The sequence below is a fragment of the Muntiacus reevesi genome, chromosome 2 (genome assembly GCF_963930625.1).
Source record: "Muntiacus reevesi chromosome 2, mMunRee1.1, whole genome shotgun sequence".
Classification (NCBI taxonomy): Eukaryota; Metazoa; Chordata; class Mammalia; order Artiodactyla; family Cervidae; genus Muntiacus; species Muntiacus reevesi.
The window spans coordinates 217,397,837-217,423,302 of record NC_089250.1 but is presented as its reverse complement, the minus strand read 5'-3'; the positions used below and the strand labels follow the sequence as shown (position 1 = coordinate 217,423,302).

General features: G+C 39.2%; 1 protein-coding gene across 2 annotated transcripts in view; it reads right to left on the bottom strand.

The window, feature by feature from the left end:
- Positions 1–3,380: 3,380 nt before the first annotated feature.
- Positions 3,381–25,466, bottom strand: part of CNTNAP4 (contactin associated protein family member 4) — a 272,200-nt gene continuing 250,114 nt past the window's right edge. Inside the window, exons 22-24 of one of the 2 annotated variants that reach the window (XM_065925058.1) lie at positions 12,476–12,694; positions 11,752–11,823; positions 3,381–6,020 (exon numbers count right to left, since the gene is read on the bottom strand). In XM_065925058.1, coding sequence (XP_065781130.1) covers positions 5,827–6,020; positions 11,752–11,823; positions 12,476–12,694 — 485 coding nt within the window. In that variant the 3' untranslated portion in view covers positions 3,381–5,826. The remainder of the gene's footprint in view (positions 6,021–11,751; positions 11,824–12,475; positions 12,695–25,466) is intronic. The other variant, XM_065925059.1, reaches the window with a different exon arrangement.

Genomic DNA, 25,466 nt, shown 5'->3' with positions numbered 1-25,466 from the left:
ATTTTCTTTTTCTTATATAAATTACAGGTAGAAGAAGGATGTGTGGACATGTGAAACCATTCAGAAACTATCATCAGAATTATCGCCACTACAGTTCTGAGTAGAAGTCATCTATGTTTAAATTAGTTTGGTCAGGTTTAATTTCTGATTGTTTTTGGAATGATAAAATGTGCTGCTTTGTTATGTTTGGTTTATTCTCCATAGAATTACAGCCCTATTCCAGAAGATGTCATTCTCCAAAAATTTATATGATGCTACAGATTTTCTAAGAAAAGTTTGTCAGATATCTTAAGCAAATGAAAGAAAAATTTGTGCAAAGAGTCCCTTGATCATCATAGTCATTTGTAACCATATTCTTTTCGCATGTACTTTGGAAGAACAGGTAGTTTGACTGCTCAATTTAAAAATTAATTTCCTCCTTTAGAAAATATAAAGAAACATGAATTCTCACAGAAATATAATTTATCAGAAAGCTTCTCATACAAACAGTTTGAAAGCAGATGTGTTAGTTCAATGAGCACGAAACCATGTCTGGTGTCAGTACATGGAAAAGGAAAGTTATTTTATTATGAGCAAACACAAATTAGTCTGGTGTGACACAAGGAATTATAACAAGAACTGGTCTTGCTAGTTTATAGCTTGATAAAATAGATATTACTAATTTAATGACTTTAGAAAAAATTCATTAGCGCTCCTAATTTTCCATATGAAAACACTAAACAAGTCAAGTTTTGAGAATTTCCAATCTTTTCGCAAGAGGAGGGGGAGGAAGTCACAGCCAAGGAAGGAACCTAGGGTCCAATCTGGCTAGATTCACTGCTTGCATTGCCTCCATAGAAGGAAAGCAAGACAAATTTATGCAAAGAAATGAACCAGACATTCTATAACTAACTCAGGAAGTATGGGGATAGACGGTGACCTGGCCTCAGGTCATTTTACACAGAGAAGCATAAAGGATAACTGAATACAGGTTCCTCTCCAGGAAAATTTAACTGAAAAGGATCTGGAGTGAAGGATATCTGGCTAGTTGGATGAAGAAAAATACAGTAAATGGGAGTGTGGTAGCAAAACAGAAACAGATTCATCAGAGGTCTATCCTTCTGGAACTACTTAAGCTGAAGAGAGCTGTTTGTCCAAGTTGATGCCCTGGTCACCAAGCAGTCAATATACAATGCCTGGCTGATGGTGGTGGCAGGAGTTTAGTCACTAAATCAAGTCTGACTCTTGCAACTACATGGGTGTAGCCCACCAGGCTCCTCTATCCATGGGATTTTCCAGGCAAGAATACTGCAGTGGGTAGCCATTTCCTTCTCCAGGGGACCTTCCTGACCCAGGGATCGAACCCGCATCTCCTGCCTTGCAGGAAAATATACTTATTTACCACTGCCCAATGAAAGCAGGAATCAGCAAACTACAGCAGGCCAAATCCAACTCACTGTTTATGTTTGTAAGGTCTGTCAGCCAAGAATTGTTTATACACCTTTAAATGATTGTGGGGGAAAAAAGGCAAAACAGAAGCATATGATGACGCTGGAGTGGAAATCACGTGAAATTCAAATTTCAGTGTTGATAAGTACAGGAGTTATAATGCCCCAGCCTCTCCTCAATTCAGGACTTCCTTAAAGGACCACATTCACAGGGTGGGCTGAGTCTATTGTGATGGCACCAACCTCTCCATCCACCCCACTCCACGTTTTCTTTTCTCAGATGTTGACCTCTACATCACTCCCTAGTAAATTTCCTTCATGACAAACTCTGCCTCAAGAGTTTGCTTACCCAGAGAACTCAGCCTGTTAGGCATGTAATTAAGAAACATGGAGAGAGCTTAAAAGCAACAGCTGAAGGAGCTGAACGTGATACGGCAGGGGATATGGCAGTGCAGGGCTATTTTCCCTGTAAGATGTCTCGTACTACTTGAGATTTAAAATATATGCATGTATCTTAAAATAAAATTTAAATATAATATTATAAATAGGGAAAATAACAAAAAATGGTTTCCCCAGAAAAGCCCTTATAATTGTGGGTCAGATAGTTTTCCATCCCACTTTATTTGCATTTTCCAATTGTCAAAACCTCGCTCTGGGGAAGTTACTGACAGACCAGAAATCCAACTCTCTCACCAAATTATGTGCAAACTGTTCATATTTTCTTGCTCCTCACAGTCTTCCTTGTACACACGCATGTGCTCACTCACATTCATTCCAAACACACAGTCAGCTGCTGAATTTTTTCTTCCCTGCTACCACTCTCCATTATCCAAACTTTGGAAAAGTAGAAGATGAGCAGGACTTATTAAATGCATCTGTAAAACTGTATTATTTAGTTAGATTAATCATTTAGTTGATATGTAGATTGGGAAGCCAATCAACAAAACATATTTTAATGAGATGTGGCACCTTCTACCATACAGAAAACATTTGAAATGTCTCAATCAGATCCAATTCATATTGAGTATTTCATAAAGACTACCTATGTTTCAGTTAAAATATCTCTCCTAGGGTCAAGAACCATAAGCTTAATAAATACATTTTTAAAGAAAACCAAGTCTATCAATGGCAATGACCTACCAAACAAAGGTTTATGTTCATTTTTAAAGGATATGGAAAAGATCTAGAACTATAGGTCATTTTGGACAAAAAGGAAACCAAGATCCTTCAAATTTTCTATAACACTAAATAACTGTCAAAACTTCAGGTCTTGAAGGCACTAATGATCAGCAAAGTATATAGCAAAAATGAAATTCTTGTCACAGCCTCACACAGTACTATTAGTAAATGTCCCCTTGGGAATATAACCATATAACCTCATATATATGCATCTCAGACTTTTCATCTGTAAAACTGAGCTGTTCACACTAAATAATATACCAGTGATCACCAGTTGCATGATAGACTCTGTTTCAAGGATTATTTTTTTATAGACAAAGGATAATACCATCTGATGAGAGATAATCTGGAATGCTTAACTTCTGTCTGGTTGTTGTCTGGGTTCTTCTGGTTATTGTCTTTAACTTACTATCTAAAGAATGTATTAAATTTGCTTTAAAGAGCAACACTGGGGAAAAGATTTTTAAAAATGGAACTATTTCCTAGAGTGGATATAGTTTCTACGAAATTAAGATGTCATTTCCGAGGCGTGACCCTCATTTCATGTGTCATGCTAAGTCCATTTTATTTCATATTTGAATTTAATGAGATTTGAGAAATTTGGTCTTCTCAAAAGGGAATGTTAATTACATACTGTTTTCATTTGTGTCACTTGAAATAACCAATAAAGAATTTTTGAACTTTAATATTTCAGCAGGGTGTGCTATATTCTTACATACGATCCTATGCATCTATATAGGGTTCATTGGCCAAATTCTCTGCAGAAATAAAAGGATATCACCCAATTTAAACATAAAGTAGCCTTTCAGCAAACAACTGGTAACAGTCAAATTATTGTTCTCTGGGTAAGTGTAAAATCTAGTTCAACTTCCTTGTTACAATCAAGAAACATGTTTGTATATTTTCTTTCATTTCTGAGTCTAGTTAAAATGAAAAGCACATTATAAATGCAACTTTTGCTAACAATTCATAATAATCACGGGGTGTACCAAAAAGTTTAAAAAAGTCACAAACACCAGTAAAGAAGGCATACATCTCATACATCTACACATCTTTTTACTGTTTTGAGAAAAAAAAAATCCAGTATAATTCCCTCATTTGAAACTTTTATACATCTCAAAATATATTCTGCATTTTACTTCAAAAATGCACTTTATTAAGAAAAAAGAAGGAACAGATTACAAATCAGGGAATGAAAGCCATGGTGTATGATATATCAGTGCGTTTTGATGCCATAATGTTAAAGTTCCTAGCAGTGCAGACCACAGAGTACTGTGAGACTTCACTGTCTACAAGCCTGTCTACCTTCCAGCTCCCAACCAGGCTAATACTGCTACTAAATAACCAGAACATGTGTAAAAGATTCAGGACTGTTAAGATTGTATTCAGCTTTGCATCAAATGAAAACTACCATTTTGGTGTTCAACCCCTTGGCAGCTACCACAGGACTTCAAAGAAAAAGAATGCCATGTATCCATATAGGTCTTTCATAAACCATGGTTAATTCATATCCTTAAGATTTAGTCAAGCATTTATAGAAACATCAAAATGAAACAGTGCTATGAGAAAGGACAAGCAGGTTTTATAAGGAGAGTTAAGAGGGAAAATAAAGGGAAAAAAATGTTCACTTTACATATTTCCAAATTGTTCTGGTGCAGACAAACTAAAGCATCTAATTTTTCCTTGGCAGACACCTGGAAAGTATGAGCATAAATGCCAAAGTGCCTTTGCGCTATAATTGGCTTGTGGAATTCAAAGATAGCTACATGAAAGCATCTTGTTCACATGGCCTCAAAGGTAATTATTGCAATAGTTTCATAAAGTGATTGATAATTATTTGAGTTTCAGGCATGTATATATCTCCTAATCAGAATGTACTAGTTAGTAAGTTATATTGATTTTTGGTTCTTTTTGAGAAATTTAACCCATCATCATAAATGAGAAGTAACTGAAATGATAGACTTAGAATATGACATATAATATGACATCACCCCTTAGAAGGAACACACTTTAATAACTCTACTGGTTTTGCAAAAAAGGGGGCATGATTGAAGCTTATATTCCAAAAAGTATGCCCTGGAGATCAGTACATAGCTAAATATATGCCTGAAGTGGGGGATATAATTTAGAATGAAGAATGGAGCTTACATGTCAAATTGTCTCTTTTTTTCTAATATATAAGAAGATGCTCCATGTTATATAGTGAATAGAGATCAAAGAAAAGTGGGTGATATAGTTTAGAAAAACAGAATTAGAAACCTGTAAAGAAAGCTTACATAGGATTTGGGGGAAATATTCTCAGAAGTACATTTCATTTGAGTCATTACAGTTGTAAATAAAAAAATAATTCTTTGCCTTGTTAAGAATTGTGTGTGTATGTGTTTTTTATCAACAAGTTTACTTGTAAGCATTTCACATTCTTTGGGAAGTGAGCATTAACCGGGTTCTTAACTACTACCAATACCAAACCATGATAACAAATTAAGCAGAAAAGTTTTAAAGGTAAAACATCACATACTGATGACCAATGCACTTTCTGAGTATTGTTACATACAAATTTTATGTTCAGAGTTGGAGCCTGACACGCAAAACCTAATGTTTTCAAAATCATTAAAAACAGTCAAATCGAAATAGATAAATACAAACAAACCAATGAAAACAGAAACATTTTTCCAGACTATTGATAAATTGTATTGAATGCAATACAGAGAAAGGCAAAGGGGTTTATATACTTTTGGCCACTGAAGATGCAAACGCCAGCCAAACAGGATCTTAGAAGCATTTCCAGGTCTATGAATAACACCGTGGGGACACCAAAGCAAACACAGCATATGTTCTCAAATAAAGCAAGGTCATTATAGTCCAATTGTGATTTTCACCTCTAACACAACTTAGGTAGCACGTGGTTGAGAGGCTAGCGCTACGGTTTTCACACTGAAAAACTGTAGCTCTCAAGTGAATTAAACTTATGCTTTAGATTGTATCAGAATGGCTGGGAATTAACAGCAATAGCTAATCCTTGTTATACAGAATGACCACTAGGGGAAATAAGTCAATGGATGAGGCCTCCTGGAGCCATCTCGAGTCTGGATGTGGCCACACGGCAGTGCTGCAAATCCATCGCCTGTACATTCAGTGTAAGAACTTGTTTTTTGTTCTTTGAGAGCCCCTGGCTATTAAATCAGGCTACTGTAATTATATGGCAAATCATCTCTGCCAATCAGAAGAAGTACTCTTTCTGATTTTCACCGACTGCATTTTGTATATTAAGCTCACTTTTCAAAACAGCCTCAGCATTGTCTACATTCTCTGACCTTTTTGCCTCATTTCTTTTGTATAACCTTTTCTGCTGATAAATGCGGACAGCTATGGCAGTGATGCACAGCAAGATAAAGATCACAACAGCTATCAAACCTAGTGAGAGAAGAGAAAAGAAACACAAAATCAGAACCGTTGTCCAAATAGAAACTGTATAGACTTCATTGTTTAAGAAGTCATAATAAATTTATTTTCTACCAAAATCAAGCATCAGATATATGTAAGTTGGAAATATAAAAAACCTCAGGCATTTCTGAATCAAGTAGTATCAAAATATGTTGAGTTTACTTCTGAGTTCTGTCAGTCTTATGGGCTAACCTTCATTTATTCTGAATGTATAGTATACGGATTATTTAGTGTATTTGTATACATAATTTTTAATAACATATAACCTACATGTCTCTAAGTCCATGGGTCACCTCATATTAATACCTAGACAAGCTTAGTTATTTTGAAACTATATAGTAGTAGTAACATCATGAAATAATCAAATGTGTTTTTAATACTTAAATATGTGAACATTTTAAAACTGAACTTTAGTTGATTTACAATGCTGTGTTAGTTTAAGGTGTATAGCATGATTCCATTATACATACATACATATATATATATATATATATATATACGTATATATATACACACACATACATGTATATCTATTATTTTTCAAATTCTTTTCCTTTATAGGTTATGACAAAATATTGAGTAAAGACCCTGTGCTATACAATAGGTCCTTGTTGGTTATCTATTTTACATATAGTAGTGTGTATATGTTGATCCCAATCTCCTAATTTATCCCCTTAAATGTTAACATTTTAATGAGGTTGATTATCAATAATTTGTTGTATCCCTAAATAGCAAAAACAAGTTTTATATGAATAATCCTGACTATGAAATATATCGGTCCTGATACATAGATGAGATTATGTCTACATGAAGAATATTGATTTTTTGAGACATCTGATTGCAAATAAAAAATTTAAATACCACAGTGGTTAGCTATGCTAAATGGTTCCCAATTCTGGCATTATGTTAAGTCGGTTTTCTTCAAAGTGAGATCTCTGAATCCTTGATAGTTCCTGGAACACTTTGAGGAGGCCCATAGGGTCAAAACTATCCGTAATAACTCTAAGATGCATTTTTCACCATGTTGATATGTCCACCGCGAGAACAAAGCAAGGTTAGGTAAAGTTCCTGGTACCTTAACATGAACTAAGGCAAGGTCACCAACCTTTGAAAGTGGTCACTGAATTCATAAAGTAAGCAGGCACTGCACTGCCAGCTTCATTTAAGAATGTCCTTGATGAAGCACTAAAAATTATACATTTTGTCAAATTGTGACCTTTGGCCATAAGACTTTCTAACATTTTGTGTGATGAAATGGAAGGTATTTGTAAACTACTGATACTTCTAGTGCAGACTGAAGTATGATGGCTGTCTCCGGAAGAAGGCCAGCGTGAACATTTCAGTTGAGTTGTGAGCTGAACTAGTTGCTTTTTCCTGTAAAGAACACTGTTTTTATTGGAAAGAACGACTGACAGATAAACTGTGGTTGTTTTAACTTGGATATCTGGCAGAAATTTTCTCTAAAATGAAGTAAATCTGTCACTTCAAGATAAACAAGTGACAGTGTAGGATGCCAATGATCAAAGCCAAGTTTTCAAATGAAAAGTAGAATTTGGAAAACTGTTGTCTGTCACAAGTTTGAGAGTTCCTCATACTTAGACTCTTCTGCTGAAATCAGTGGCTAGGTTAATGTAGTGTTTTCAGATGAAAATAAGTACAACGAAAACAGCAAGGTAGATGGAGTCTCATACCATAAAACAAGGACTCTTTGCTCTAGTTTAAAGTAGGTGTAAACAACTCTAATTACTCCAACTGAAGCCAAAACTTCAAAGGTCCTCATCAGTCACAATGGATTCTCGAGTACACGATCTGATGGGCAGATTGACTACAGCCAATAATATTGCCAGGGGCTAAGCCGATTTTTGGCTATGTCAGCCTTATCTGAGACGGATGGCAGAAACTTCAAAGGTCCTCATCAGTCACAGTGGATTCTCGAGTACACGATCTGATGGGTAGATTGACCACAGCCAATAATATTGCTAGGGGCTAAGCTGATTTTTGGCTATGTCAGCCTTATCTGAGAGGGGTAGCAATTCCTTGCTGATAGAGCTAACATAAATCTGATAAGTGAATTCTCTATTGAAATCTGAAGAATTTTCTAATGGATATAATTGTTTTATTATTATTATATTAATAAAGAATAATTGAAATCAGAATATCCATTTGTTGTCACATATTTTGCTTCTCATCTTAGAAAAGTAATGAGTTGCTATCAGTATCCTATTGCTTGGTTATAGGCCTCTGGTTTAAAAAAAGAGGTCGTAAACCATTTCAGTGTAGAAAGTTGACGAAGTAGGTAGACAGTAGGCTGTGTTCAATCATGTCCAACTCTCTGTAGGCCCATGGACTGTGGTCTGCCAGGCTCCTCTGCCCACATAATTTTCCAAGCAAAAATACTGGAGTGGGGTGCCATTTCCTACTCTAGTGGATCTTTCTGACCCAGGGATCAAACCTATATCTCCTGCATCTCCTGTGTCTCCTGCATTGGCAGGTGAATTCTTTATCACCAGCACCACTTGGGAAGCCCACAGAGACAGCAGGCGACTGCAGACAAAATCACGGATGGGCTCTGGAATGGGTTTGCTCCATGCATGTGATTTATCTCTTGTAACTGGAGACAGTGTTATATAATTTGGCCACCTGATGTGAAGAACTGACTCATTGGAAAAGACCCTGATGCTGGGAAAGATTGAAGGTGGGAGGAGAAGGGAGCGACAGAGGATGAGATGGTTGGATGGCATCACCGACTCAATGGATATGAGTTTGAACAAGCTCCAGGAGTTAGTGATGGACAAGGAGGCCTGGCATGCTGCAGTCCATGGGGTCACAAAGAGTTGGACATGACTGAGTGACTGAACTGAACTTTACTGATTAGAGACAATGTTATGTCAGGGCTTGTTATGTCCAAGAAAAACCTTGATTTAACATGATACACCAGATAAAAAAAGAAAGGAAAAAAGATATTATAAATGAAATATGACCACCTGCTGCATTCTGTGACATTACTCTCTGAAGTTCTGTGTGAATGTGTTTTTATAATGAATTATGTAATTTCATCACACAGCTTGCTGTCTCAATCCGACCATTCTTATCTGTGAAATCTGACCAGAAACTCTCTCTAGTGTCTGAGTCACCAGTTTTAAATGTCTTTTAAAATCAATTTCCCCACCTCACCCTGTTTATTTGCTGTTTATAATGCAAGAAAAAGATTGCCTAAAATGTAAAAAGAGGAGAATTAGCCAACTCAAATATACTTAAATGGACTAACTCATATTACACAGTGGATGTAAGTTAAGAGCAAGAAGACAACAGGTGAAGAAATCTACCACAATGCTAGCAGATGGAGAAACACGCTAGAGAATGGTATTCTGTGATTTAGCAGATGAATTGCATGTGATCCCAGACAAGGCCTTTGGAGCTTAGATGGCCACAACCTGCTGCTCTGCTTCTGAAGCTCAGTCCCTGCCGTGATCAAAAGCAGACACCACTGGATCTGTAGGCCCTGGGGAGACCCTGAGCAGCAAACCTTCCATTGAGTCTTGCTCTGTTCTGTGCTTCTGAGTCAAGTGAGAATTTCACACACAACCTACAACTTGCTTCCATTCTAGAATAACACAGAATAACTTATAAATGCACTACTTCTTTACTCTGCAAATCTTGCCAGTAATCTTTGCCCAAAGGTATGATAAAAAGATTAAATACTTGCTCTAACATTGGCATGACTACACAATAACTCTGTATCTGCATTTCCCTATATTCATACTACATTTATCCATGTATAGAAAACATACAGTAAAGCACCAATATTGTTGCAGAAACCAAGCACCACACCTGGAGAGTTGGAGAACTCAGGTTTATTACGCCTCCGGGCCCAGAGGAGTTAACACTCCAAGCTCTGAGCCCCGAACAAAGGGGTTATGAAGTTTTTATAGGCAGACTATAGTGGGCAACATTAGATGCCAATAGGCTGGTTTAAACTAGGGGGTTTTGCATGCGTGGGAATAGCAGTCAAGACGGGGAGGGGAATGCCTGACCTTTACAGGGACAGGCATGATTAAGCAGGTTTGCAGGGGCTGGGCAATTGCAAAGAGCAGGACAAGGGTGAGTGAGGTAAGTTCCAGTTCCTAGTATTGTAAGTCCGCACTTTCCAAGACTATGTGACCTACGTGATCCAGATGTGATCCAAGGGGCAAGCTGAGTTACAGAGGCAGAACAAGCAGGAGGTTATGGAAAATTTTAACTTTTCCTCTTCATTATGAAACTGAGACAATTTGTTTGACTAGGAGTCCCAATTTGAAATGTTGAGTGCATTGTATTGATAAATGGTATAATTTTAAATTTAGACTTTTTACTATTTAATGTTCTAATGCTATATTAGTATATTTATTTTAGACATGCAGATTTTAACTACTCTTCTAACAGGGTTTTAGTGTTTATTTCTCACTTGTTACATGACTAAATGAGGAGCCTATTTTATGCATCTTTAATTTATATGCCATTAATTTGACAAAAAATAAAACAACTGAAAAAGCAATGGGGATTTTAATATTCTCACAAATTTTGATCAGTACTATTCTCTGTCTAAATAAAATTCTAAGTACTTAAAGCAAGTTGATGTCTACATAAGTAAGGATGTAAAAAGTAGACAACCAAATGCATCAGTTATAAGCCCACATAAGCTGCTTAAGTATATGTCTAATCAATATAACAAAATAATTGTTTACTTTCTACATCATTTGCAGAATATGGAGAAAAGGTGAGCCATTTAACATTTCAATAATCTGATTAATAATATTCTTAAAAACATTAATCAGGAAGAAAAAGGTTTTTGTGGGGGCTTGCTTTTGAATAAGTTATGTCTCAGAGAATATGCTGCTCTACTGCCAGGAAGATATATTTAAATCTTTTGGTACTAATTTTGCAATTTAAAATAAGTAATAAACTACTTTTATTCCACTAGCTTAGTATTTGATAAAATGCAAATACAACTGTAATATTCATTGAGAGGAGCATCTAAACCATGAAAATAATCCACTTTATTAAGCATTAAGGCAACAATAAACACATGCTTTTAATGTTCATCTCAGCATTTTCCAACTTGTTACATAAATTCTTGCAGAAGCAGTGATGTGTCCAAGAAACCAAAAAATGACACTTTCTCAAATACAATCAGAACACCCTAGGGAGTGCAGATGGCCATTATAAAGCTAAATGATATTCATTATTAGTACTATGTCCTAATGAATATCTAATACTCATACTTGAGTGTGGTATTTCAGTGAAATTATCAATTATTTATACTGGAAATCTCCAAGGAAGCTGCAAATTTAGGAAGACTATATGACAATCCAATACAAATAATAAACCACCTTCCTGACCTCAGGATTCACTGATAACTCTTGGGACATGTATAAATTCTTCATGTACTCTGTGCTCAGCGTCTGACTCTTTAGGGACCCCATGGACTGTAGCTCGCCAGGCTCCTCTGTCCATGGAATTTCCCAGGCAAGAATACTGGAGTGGGTTGCCCTTTCCTTCTCCAGGGAATCTTCTCCACCCAGGGATAAAACCTGCATCTCCTACATTGGCAGGTGGAATCTTTACCAGTAGCCCTATAGATAGTGTCTATAATGCTAAATATTCACCATTATTAGGAATGATATTAAGTACTGAAGAAGAGCTCATTCATGCTTTCTGTTACCTCCAATGACTGCAGAGTCACTTTTGATTGTATTAGTGAGGGGTTCTCTGTCATCTCTTGTTCCAGAATGATCTACATTAAAGGACAAAAAAGAGGGGAATGGGGTGATATAGGATAGTAAAAAGAAGACTTTTAAAAAATTCATAAACAGTTTAAATCAGAACATAATTATAGAGGTCAATGTGGGATGTCTGTAACTGTAAACTTATGCAATACCCACATGCAATGGCCCATATGAATAAGGAATTGAGAATTGAGAATCTAAAAAAGAAATGGGAAAGAACCGAAGGTTAAAACCAGTTTTAAGAATTCATTTCAAATACCTATGACTGTTTCATAATGATGTATGAAAAACCAACAAAAGGAAAAGTGAAAATGTTAGTCACTCAGTCTTGTCCGGCTCTGCGACCCCATTGACTGTAGCCCATTAGATTCTGTTCATGTAATTCCCCAGGCAAGAAAACTGGAGTGAGTCTTCATTCCCTTCTCCAGGGGATCTTCCCAATCCAGAGATCAAACCTGGGTCCCCTGCACTGCAGGCGGATTCTTTACCGTCTAAGCCAGCAGGGAAGCCCAACCAACACAATAATGTCATCATCCTCCAATTAAAAATAAATTAAGGAAAAAGATCATTTTGGGAATACAGTGTCACAGAAACATCAGAAGCTTTTAACATTCAGGGGACGTGCCATTTGTGACTGGGTAAAGGAAAACCATACGCCACCTGCAAAGGAGTGTGTCCTCTCCCTAGATGTGGCATCAGTGCCGGCCTGGGCCACGCAGCTGGACTCCGTCACGTGTCCTGAGACGGTGATGGGGGCGGGGCGGCGGGGCTGCAGAGCGGCCTTCAGTGGGGCCACATGACCAACCTGCACAGCAGACAGACAGCCCAGGAAGCCCTGGGCGCCCGCCAGCGCTGTCTCCTGGTCCACGTCGCTGTGTCCTGTGAAGCCAAAGACACGTGGCAGTGCTGATAACACAGAGGGTGCCCACAGGCAACGCCACAGCGCAGTAGTCTTAGTCTTGATGACGCGGCAGCAATATATACTCAGCTACTAAATTCCTTTTGCTTTTGTCTTTATTAGGAGAGATCCACTAAGTCTTTCCACAACTACTGGTGACATATCCCAGGTTAATGAAGACAAGTGTTTAAGCATGGCTAATTAAATATATTGAGAGCTCTCTGGAAATCATTAAAGCCTCTACAAGAATGGGTCCAATAATGAACTGACCTGGGTTCCTGCAGATATTACGTAAGAGGCTGTATCTCAAAGCTGTCAGGGACTCTTAACTCTTCATGTCCAGCAGTGAAAATGTTCACCCCCGTGCAGCCTTCACTGCCTGTTTCACTGTCCATCTATCACTCAGCCCGAGACAGTGTGCATCCCCTATAGCTAGATAACCCTCCCCCCATTTTAATGAGCATGCGGTTAATATGGGACTACTGTGGGACAGAGACTGGTTTGAATGTCAAAATATTAATTCATAATTTTACAGTGGAGAAGATATTTCATGCTTGGCAAGCATGAAATCTAAACAAGGGGCATTAATTGTATATTTTTAACATTCAAATGGTATCAGTTTATGATGCATCCACCCACTCAACTTGATCATAAAAAAGTAGGATTCCTCTTCCCTCTGCTGCACATATGTGGACGCCAACATTTGCATTTTGGTCTCTCTTTTTAAAGTGAAAGTGTTAGTCGCTCAGTCGTGTCCAACTCTTTGAGACCCCATGGACTGCAGCCCACCGGGCTCCTCTGTCCATGGGATTCTCCAGGTAAGAATAATGGAGAGGGTAACCATTTCCTTCTCCAGGGGATCTTCCCAACTCAGGGATCAAACCCATGTGTCCTGCATTACAGGCAGATTCTTTACAGCCTGAGCCATCAGAGAAGCTCTTCTAAAAAACTAATAAAATAAATATTGTATTTATGAATGCTTACTATATGGTAGGCACTATTCTAAGGAATTTAATTTGCATGTTTGTGTTTAACCCCTACAGGGCTCCAAAATCACTGCAGATGGCGATTGCAGCCATGAAATTAAAAGACGCTTACTCCTTGGAAGGAAAGTTATGACCAACATAGACAACATATTGAAAAGCAGAGATATTACTTTGTCAACAAAGGTCCATCTAGTCAAGGCTACGGTTTGTCCAGTGGTCGTGTATGGATGTGAGAGTTGACCTGTGAGGAAAGCTGAGTGCCGAAGAATTGATGTTTTTGAACTGTGGTGTTGGAGAAGACTCTTGAGAGTCCCTTGGCCTGCAATGAGATCAAACCAGTCCATCCCAAAGGAGATCAGTCCTGAATGTTCATTGGAAGGACTGATGCTGAAGCTGAAACTCCAGTACTTTGTCCACCTGATGCGAGAGCTGAGTCATTGGAAAAGACCCTGATGCTGGGAAAGATTGAGGGCAGGAGGATAAGGAGATGACAGAGGATGAGATGGTTGGATGGCATCACTGATGCGATGGACATGGGTTTGGGTAAACCCTGGGAGTTGGTGATGGACAGGGAGGCCTGGCATGCTATGGTTCATGGGGTCGCAAAGAGTCAGACACGACAGAGCGACTGAACTGAACTGAACTGAGCCATGAATAACCTATCTAAGACACACAGACAAGACCCTGTAGGTTGAGAATTTTAGTGATTTGCCTGAGGTTACTCAGTTTTTGGCCTCATGCACTGGACTCCAGGCCTGTTGGGTTCTTCTGTTTATTATTGACACATTCCTTCTTTTACTCTGTTTATGTCCTCTGTGGTGCTTTTTTTTTTTTTACTTGAGAGCTATTCTTGAAATGACTCTGGGCAACTCAGTTCTGATTGAACCTGTCTTTGCTATGTCAAGGTTTTCGAAGAACACTTATTTTTGTTCCATTTTCATTCACATTTATGCATTTTAAATAAAAATACTGATTAGATGTTTAGTATCATGAGTATCACAGTACATTAAAACAATCTGAGAATTAGAGAGATTATATTATGTTCCTGTTGTGCTGGGGGATGCAGTATTCAGACCAAGGCGTTCCGGCTCTGGAGGCTGTGTTTTTACCACCAGGCTACCCTGCCTCCCCACACAAAGAGCTCTGACAGGCAATCTGCGGCTCTGTGACCACACAGGGGACCCTCAACACCAGCCCCTGTTACACAGGAGGTGCTTCCTCACCTTCGTGTATAAACCAAAGAACTAACTCCGTCCCGCCACACAGCAGCCACCCGTTTGAATGGATGGAAATACATTCAAACATACGTATTTTTAGAAAAAGAGAGCACTCTTGCTTTAGAGTTTTGTTTTTTGTTTTTAAACTCTAACAAGAAATAAAGAGGAATATACTTTAATAGCAACATAATCAGAACAGTGCTTCTCATATTTCTTCTCCAGGGTTAAAATCTTGAATAACATGTCTATAGACCTTAAAAAAAAAAATCTTACGTTTTGAATAACAACAACAACAAAAAGTAAATAAATAAGACTCACTTCTCTGGAAAAACTTGATATGAGGCAACTTTTAAAAATCCTATACCTTTAGACTGAAAATATCTACCTCTTATAAAATATAGTATAAAAAAAGTTTTAAGCTCCAAAACTTCAAGTGGTCAATCAATATTTGTTTTAAGAGCTAAATGTACAGGAAACACATTCCCTGCTGTTCGAGCATCTTATATTCTAGCAGGGGAGACAATAAACGTGAAACAGGAATGGGTGAGAATTTTGAAGACCGATAATGCTATGAAGAAGTAAATTAGAAAGTGTGATGGAGTGGATATGGAACAGAAATTTATCTTGATGGATTAGGTGATTTTTCTGTGTGTCTGTTTTAAGGATGACTCTGCACAGCCCTATTTTCTTAGTCATCTGTACATATTACTCCAGTGTCTTCTGGCTCTTCTTTCTTACATTTTGCAAGATTCCCTATGATTTAGGGAATTTTTGAATCTGATTGCTCCTGTTGTGTATCTCTGCTCATCAGTTATGCATAGAACATGGTGGGCCCTTTTAATCTGCAGCTTGGAAAATTCCATATGTTGAGTGTGCAACCACTGGTTCAGTTTCACCACTTGTATACTTCTGGACTGCCAAGTATTCATGCTGACCCTTCTCTGTATGAATATTAACTGCCTTTAATTTCCCTCCTGATTTCTTTTAGGACTTGTTTTTGTGTGAGTCCATGACTTCACTCACATAAGGAGCAATAGTTAGAACTGGACATGGAACAACGGGCTGGTTCAAAATTGGGAAAAGAATCAACAAGGGTGTATACTGTCACCCTGTTTATTTAACTTCTAAGCAGAGTATTATTTGGCTGTGCTGTGACTTAGTTGCAACATGTGAACTCAGTTGCAGTACATGGGATCTAATTTCCTGACTGGGGATCGAACCTGCACCCCCTGCATTGGGAACAAGGAGTCTTAGCCACTGGACCATCAGGAAAGTCCACTGGAGAAGGGAATGGCAAACCACTTCAGTATTCTTGCCTTGAAAACCCCATGAACAGTATGAAAAGGCAAAATGATAGGATACTGAAAGAGGAACTCCCCAGGTCACTAGGTGCCCAATATGCTACTGGAGATCAGTGGAGAAATAACTCCAGAAAGAATGAAGGGATGGAGCCAAGGCAAAAACAATACCCAGTTGTGGATGGGACTGGTGATAGAAATAAGGTCCGATGCTGTAAAGAGCAATATTGCATAGGAACCTGGAATGTTAGGTCCATGAATCAAGGCAAACTGGAAGTGGTCAAACAGGTGATGGCAAGAGTGAATGTCGACATTCTAGGAATCAGCAAACTAAAATGGACTGGAATGGGTGAATTTAACTCAGATGACCATTATATCTACCACTGTGGGCAGAAATCCCTTAGAAGAAATGGAGTAGCCATCATAGTCAACAAAAGATTCCGAAATGCAGTACTTGGATGCAGTGTCAAAAATGACAGCATGATCTCTGTTCATTTCCAAGGCAAACCATCACTATCACAGTAATCCAAGCCTATGCCCCAACCAATAACGCTGAAGAAGCTGAATGGTTCTATGAAGACCTAAAGAACTTTTAGAACTAACACTCCAAAAAAGATGTTCTTTTCATTATAGGGGACTGGAATGCAAAAGAAGGAACTCAAGAAACACCTGGAGTAACAGGCAAATTTGGCCTTGGAGTACAGAATGAAGCAGGGCAAAGGCTAATAGAGTTTTGCCAAGAGAATACACTGGTCATAGCAAATGCCCTCTTTCAACAACACAAGAGAAGACTCTACACATGGACATCACCAGATGGTCAACACCAAAATCATATTGACTATATTCTTTGCAGCCAAAGATGGAGAAGCTCTATACAGTCAGTAAAAACAAAACCAGGAGCTGACTGTGGCTCAGATCATGAACTCCTTATTGCCAAATTCAGACTTAAACTGAAGAAAGTAGGGATAACCACTAGACCATTCAGGTATGACCTAAATGAAATCCCTTAAGACTATACAGTGGAAATGGGAAATAGATTTAAGGGACTAGATCTGATAGACAGAGAGCCTGAAGAACTATGGATGGAGGTTCATGACATTGTACAAGACATTGTACAAGAGACAGGGATCAAGACCATCCCCATGGAAAAGAAACGCAAAAAGGCAAAATGGTTGTCTGAGGAGGCCTTACAAATAACTGTGAAAAGAAGAGAAGCAGAAAGCAAAGGAAAAAAGGAAAAATATTCCCATTTGAATGCAGAGTTCCAAAGAATAGCCAGGAGAGATAAGAAAGGCTTCCTCAGCGATCAATGCAAAGAAATAGAGGAAAACAACAGAATGGGAAAGACTAGAGATCTCTTCAAGAAAATTAGAGATACCAAGGGAACATTTCATGCAAAAATGGGCTGAATAAAGGACAGAAATGGCTGTACCTAACAGAAGCAGAAGATATTAAGAAGAGGTGGGAAGAATACACAGAAGAACTGTACAAAAAATATCTTCACCACCCAGATAATCACAATGGTGTGATCACTCAATTAGAGCCAGACATCCTGGAATGTGAAGTCAAGTGGGCCTTAGCAAGCATCACTATGAACAAAGCAAGTGGAGGTGATGGAATTCCAGTTGAGCTATTTCAAATCCTGAAAGATGATGCTGTGAAAGTGCTACACTCAATATGCCAGCAAATTTGGAAAACTCAACAGTGGCCACAGGACTGGAAAAGGTCAGTTTTCATTCCAATCCCAAAGAAAGGCAATCCCAAAGAATGCTCAAACTACCACACATTTGCACTCATCTCACATGCCAGTAAAATAATGCTTAAAATTCTCCAAGCCAGGTTTCAGCAATAGGTGAACTGAGAACTTCCAGATGTTCAAGCTGGTTTTTACAAAAGGCAGAGGAACTAGAGATCAAATTGTCAATATCTGCTGGATCATCAAAAAACCAAGAGAGTTCCAGAAAAAAAATCTATTTCTGCTTTATTGACTATGCCAAAGCCTTCAGCTGTGTGGATCACAATAAACTGTGGAAAATTCTGAAAGAGATGGGAACACCAGACCACCTGACCTGCCGCTTGAGAAACCTGTATGCAGGTCAGGATGCAACAGTTAGAACTGGACATGGAACAACAGACTGGTTCCAAATAGGAAAAGGAGAACATCAAGGCTGTATATTTTCACCCTGCTTATTTAACTTCTATGCAGAGTACATCATGAGAAACGCTGGTCTGGAAGAAGCACAAGCTGGAATCAAGATTGCCAGAAGAAATATCAACAACCTCAGATATGCAGATGACACCACCTTTATGGCAGAAAGTGAAGAGGAACTAAAAAGCCTCTTGATGAAAGTGAAATAGGAGAGTGAAAAAGTTGACTTAAAGCTCAACATTCAGAAAACTAAGGTCATGGCATCTTGTCCCATCACTTCATGGGAAATAGATGGGGAAACAGTGGAAACAGTGTCAGACTTTGGGGGCCCCAAAATCACTGCAGGTGGTGACTGCAGCCATGAAATTAAAAGACGCTTACTCCTTGGAAGGAAAGTTATGACCAACATAGACAGCATATTAAAAAGCAGAGACATTATTTTGCCAACAAAGGTCTGTCTGGTCAAGGCTATGGTTTTTCCAGTGGTCATGTATGGATGTGAGAGTTGGACTGTGAAGAAAGCTGACCGCCGAAAAATTGATGCTTTTGAACTGTGGTGTTGGAGAAGACTCTTGAGAGGCCCTTGGACTGCAAGGAGATCCAACCAGTCCATCCTGAAGGAGATAAGTCCTGGGTGTTCATTGGAAGGACTGATGCTGAAGCTGAAACTCCAATACTTTGACCACCTCATGCAAAGGGTTGACTCATTGGAAAACACCGTGATGCTGGGAGGGTTTGGGGGCAGGAGGAGAAGGGGATGACAGAGGATGAGATGGCTGGATGGCATCACTGACTCTATGCGCATGAGTTTGAGTAAACTCCGGGTGTTTGTGATGGACAGGAGGCTGCGATTCATGGGGTCGCAAAGAGTTGGACACGACTGAGCGACTGAACTGAACTGATGCAGAGTATGTCAGGTGAAATGCTGGGCTGGATGAATCCCAAGCTGGAATTAAGATTGCCGGGAGAAATATCAATAACCTCAGATAGGCAGATGATACCACTCTAATGACAAAAAGGAAAGAGGAACTAAACAGCCTCTTGATGAAGGTGAAAGAGGAGAGTGAAAAATCTGGCTTAAAACTCAACAGTCAAAACACTAAGATCACGGCATCCAGTTCCATCACTTCGTGGCAAACAAAATGGGGCAAAAGTGGAAGCAATTACAGATTTTATTTTCTTAGGCTCCAAAATCACTACAGATGATGACTGTAGCCATAAAATTAAAAGACACTTTCTCCTTGGAGGGAAAGCTATGACAAATCTAGACAGCATATTAAAAAGCAGAGACATAACTTTCTTGACAGAGATCCATAGAGTCAAAGCTGTGGTTTTTCCAGTAGTCACGTATGGATGTGGAAGTTGGATCATAAAGAGGCTGAGCACCAAAGAACTGATACTTTTGAACTGTGGTGCTGGAGAAGACTCTTGAGAGTCCCCTGGATTGCAAAGAAATCAAACCAGTCAATCCTAAAGGAAATCAACCCTTTATTTGTTGGAAGGACTGATGCTGAAGCTGAAGTTCCAGTACTTTGACCACCTGATGTGAAGACCCTGTTGCTAGGAAAGATTGAAGGCCAAAAGAGAAGCAGGTGGCAGAGGATGAGATGGTTAGATAGCATCGTTGACTCAATAGATGTGAATTTGCGCAAACTCCGGGAGATAGTGGAGGACAGATGAGCCTGGCGCACCACAGTCCATGGGGTCGCAAAGAATCGAACATGACTGAGCCGCTGAATAACAACAACAGTGCTTCATTCACGTGTCTCCAGGGGACGATTTCAAATATCCATAAAGATAACTTTTTTTTTAAGTCTGGGAAAATCATACTTTTAGTTCCTCAAGGTCTTTTTTTGCTTGGCTAGAATTTCCTCGCATTGCTCTTGCTAGATTTCCCTCAGGATGGGGTCTGTCTCCTTGGATAGCTTACTTCTGGTTGTTCTGGTTTCTCCCCCATCTGACCACTGGTGAATCCAGGGTTTTATACAGGGTTGTTTTTCTCATCTGCTGGTTGATTCTCCATCACTGTTTCTTTAGGTGGTTGACACCCAGAGAAGGTAGACAATGTATCAGCCATCCTTGTCAGTGAAAAAACCTGCCAAACACCCACTCAACTTCAGGATACAGAAAACTTGGCCGAAGTTTCAGGACTGAGGAAGTTCTCACATTTCAGTCAAAGCAGGAAGACAGAAGCCCTGAGTTTCCAATGCTGCCCTTTCCCCATGGGGTCCAGGGATCTCTACAAGCCAAGAATTTCTCAGGATCCACACAATTCAGGGTCTCCCCTAAGGCTCCTGTAGGCTGGGCCCCAGGCTCCCTTCCAACCAGAAGCAGGAAGTCTCAGAACACAGTCTCACTGGCAGCCTCTAGGGAACCCCACCAGCTGGACTGGATCATCAACACCCTTGTTTCAGGAGACTAAATGGGTTGAAATTAGAAGTTGGAGAGAAAGAAACTATGAGATTTTGCAGCCATCTTCCCAGAATTGAGTCCAAATGAAATTAGCAGTTATATTAAGTTGCTTAAAAGCAATGCCTAGCATCAGATAGCTGCACTGAGAACAGGGCTAATACACCCAATGAGCAAAAGTATCCATCTTTCCTTTTATCTGACTCCAGAAATATCAACAACATCTAAGTGTTAGAGCAGAACAGGTGGAGGAATTGAAGACAAGTCTCTTTACTTCATTGAAATCCTGATGAGACAATTACATTTAGATTGTTTCTTGTTATAAAAATCCCTAAGAAACCCAGATTTTGAGGGTGATCCTGCCTGTTAAAAAATTAGCCTCAACTCTATCTTCCAACCAAGGGAATGAATTCTGCTCCTGTAAAGAAATCTTCTCCTAAAAGTTCTAAAAAAAAAAAAAAAAAAATAGAGTACCAAGGAGTTAAAATTTGTTTGAAGCACTTTTCTGTTTATTACCCAGAGAGAGGAAACTATTTCTGGAAAGGATATGAAATAAATGAAGAACAATTAAAACCAGAAGTGCTTCATGAAACTTCTTGTGGCTCTCAAAACAACAGTAACAACAAAGCAAAACAAAAAACCTCAAAACAAACCTAAGTAGTTTGACCATACCTATGGAAACGAGGCCATCTTAAGAAAGGATCTCAAGGCCTTTAATCCATAAAGATAAAGAGAGCTTGCCAGAAAATGGTGCAGTGACTCAGAGGAGCAGTGCTAAAACCCAGCGGGACATTTTTACCATCATAGGCAAGTACAACTAGGATGTAACAATGACAAAAGTTAGCAGAAAAGGAAAATGGCAAAGCAGACAGCAAATACAGTACAGATAATGTCAGCTTTTCATAAAAGGTATTTATATGCCAACCAAGCCTACTGCTCTGAGACACAACCTTGAGAACTGATGAATGTACAAGTTATTTATAGTGAGGCATCTCGGGGTAACCTGAGCTTCTCTTTTGCTGTCAGCATGACCAGTCGCATTGGAAGTGTCATTTGACTGTACTTTTACAAAATCACAGTGTCCCTAAGTAACTGAATTAAACTTTCTTATGTACCCCTGGGCTTTGAAGCAGGTTTGACATAAAATATCCCTGTAACTGAGGTCTGTTCCTAAGCTCTTCTGAGGAGGTGCAGTAGACATCCTCTTCCCTCTGACCACACACTTTATTTACCTCTGGCCCAGGTCTCCACTGCAGAAACCTGAGTTACTTCCTGGCTCTGCAGTCTCACAAGAGATAAATGATCCCCACTGTTGCTGTCTTTAAATATATCAAAGCTACTGCTCGCGATGAGTGAAAACATCTTCAGACTAAGAAAACTCTCCTAACATAACAAATAAATTTGTAAACAAACAAAAAAGAACTCATAACTGAAGTTAACGAGTTTGGATAACCAAAACCAATGTAATGCAGCCTATTAATTTTTCGAGGAAGATGGACCCAGTTTATCTGACACAACCTGCTTCTTCCCACCAAGATGTACCAACCAGTTTCTGCTGTCAGTGTTCTTGCACCATGACATTTCTCACATACAAAAGTCGTAAGTCGTTGCTGTAAACATCACTCAGCCTCTGAACAGTAATTTTCAATCATTTTGCAACAGGTTAAAATATGTTATTATTCATAATGTGGGCACATTATGCTATGAGAGTCTTTTATGCAATTTCAAGAGTATGTAACGATCTTAAAAGAGATATTTTTTTTCCATGTAGTGGAATTGTGACCCAATAAATGCTTAATGAATTTTCCAAACACCTTTATACCTGCATATTTCCTTTGATTAATTACATTGTGGAGAGATGTCTTTTTCTGTAATCTTTGGTTAAGTAGGTCTCTTAAATGAGCTGATTGAGGAATCATTCACTTTGGCTTCAGTAGTTAATACATTTTGAACACACTTAACAAAGAAATGACATAAGACTGTCTGCCTCTTCAGAAGGAAGAACAGAAATGGAGGAAGTGTTTTCTCTGTCCTCATCTCTACAAATGAGAGTGGACTGTAGGAACGATTTTTAGCTCCAATCATCGTTAACAGCATTACTAGCAGCTCCCAAGCAAGGAGGATGATTTAGAGGAAGCAATATCTTACTCTGATGACATGGAAACCATCTCCAGCCCTTGGCTATACTTAACAGACAACACGAGCAGAATTCACATTTCGCTGCCCTTGCTCTGACAGAGCTGCAGACCTTGGGCTGGCCAGACCCATGTCTCTGCTGTGGCTGTGCCCTCTCTCCACCCCGAAGGTCCTGTATCCAGACTCCAGTCAATTGCATCCTCTCCCTCTCTCATCCGTCAATGCCTGGTCTTTAACAAATTCACTCACACAGTACTGTAAGGCCCTGATCATGGTTTTATTTTTTTACTTATTCCTGGTGCAGGTACATTTTCTAGCACATCAGTAAACTAAAGAAATAAAACAATTGCTTTCTCCTTTTTATTTTAGAAATTATTTGAGTTTTATCACTGTCTGAGGGTTTCTAGATTTTGGCAGCTGATATATAATTTGGGATTTGGGGTTTTGGCTTCTGTCATTTGCTCTCTATTGAAGTGTAAGTAGATCTCTGTTTTATGATGTTTAACAGCCAAATCCTTGTCAACGGCATACACTTGCCCATCCCACCTGGAGCACGTACTTGTGATTATATGTGCTTCTGACAAAATCCCAGTGTCTACCTTATCATTTGCTCTACAATTAAAATCAGATTAAACATTTCAACATCATGAGTGTTCTCTGCTTTTAGAATATGACACTTTTGATCAATGCTCATGTATCACGATGAGGAAAAAGGCTGTTTTTAAGTTTCTAGGTATGGCCAATTTCAAAATGACATAGCTGTGTCTGGAAAAGACGAGAGCCAAGCTAAGGATGAAGTCATGCCAAGTACTGAGAATGGCCTATGTTTTAATTATAAAAATATTCAAAAATCAACCTGATGAATACAAAAAAGCGATTTTAAAGTAGACTCTATTTTTTTTGCTCCAAATGGTGTTTCTCTTTTAAAATAAACCCTCCATTATCTTAAGAGACGTTTCACGATATATTTACACAATTGCAGTGCCCTTAGCTTACCTGGCTCACATATTTTCCTCACCTCTGGGCTCTGAAGTGGGTTTTACATAAAGGATTCCTGACACATGGAGATCGTTCTCAAAGCTCTTCATCAGGGTAAGTGGATGTCCGTTCCTGGCTGACTACAGACTTTATTTACATCTGGCCTAAATCCCACCACAGTGATCCAAGAGCACTTCCTGGCTCTGTGGCCTCAGAAGAGAGAAATGATCTTTAATGGTCATCAATCACCTCCAATATACAAAAGTTACTGCTCAGGATGAGTGCAAAAAGTCATCCAGCTTTTACTCAAATAAATCATAAATCTATCCTAACATATTAAAGTATCCAGACACAAAATCCAGAGCTTCACCTTATAGTGAATTCTGAATATGAAAAGCAAATGTAATGTACTTTATTGAATATAGGAGTGTCTGAATTGAGCTGCTTTGGCAAAGAGCTTGATCTTCCCAACCTAGCTCCCAACTACTAATGACTATCACTGCCAAAGTTACTGAGTCCTCAAATATTTTAAGTGTAGTAGGGAGTTAGAGATGGTTTTCATGTCATCACAGTACAGATTGATATGATTTCTAAAATTTACCCTCCTCTCAACATCTGCTAGTAATATTGATTAACAGTGACAATAATCCAAAATTATTCCCATGATTCTTCCCAAGGGTAAGGAATGAGTATGAAAAACAGGGGAAGAATCCCTTTATTTCTGGGGTCCGTCTGAAATGGTAGTGGATGGTCATATCCTTGAGTCTTTGGTTCAAAATGTAGGCAAATGACAACTCTATAAAAATTGGTTAATGTTTATTTTCTGCTCCCTTAAAAGAAATACTCAGATATTGTAAAATGATATAAGTATTTTACTATTTTTCTTGGCTGCACCATGCAGCTTTCAAGATCCCAGTTCCCTGACAGAGACTGAACCCAGGGCCATGGCAGTGCAAGACCTCGTCCTAACCGCTGGGCCGCCAGGGGAGTTCCACGGTATTTTAACTTCTTTACTTTGGAGGATAATTTGGAGCTATTTTATCCCAAGCAACATAGGGTATACTACACTCAATTAGATACACTGAAACATTGTGTATTATGATTATCTGTTCTCCCACTAACCATAAATTCTGTGAGGGCAGATGCAACGTCTGCCTTGCTGACTGGCATTCTCTGTGTGTTCACAACAGGTGATCCCAGCGTATGTGCTAAGTGGATAAGGGAACCAAGCGGGCTTATAAAAATGAAAACCATGGTTGGTTAGCACGAGGCCATGAGAATGTGCCTTGTAGACCTCCAACTGGGTGAGAGGAACCGACCGAGGGCCCCAGGTGCAGGCTCTGACACTCATCCTCATGCTTGGGCCAGGGTCTTGCTTCCCACGGCTGTTCCCAGGTAAGAGCTGACCGCAGCGGAGACTCCAAGGCACACCCACCCTCTGGAGACACGAGACTCCCCTGGTGGCCGACAGACTCAGCTCCCCACCAAGCTGAAGTCCAGGGCGCTTCTAACTTTCCCTCCCTCTCTCCCCACTGGAAGGAGGCTTGCATGCAGTCTGACAAGCTCTTTCCTCACGCTCT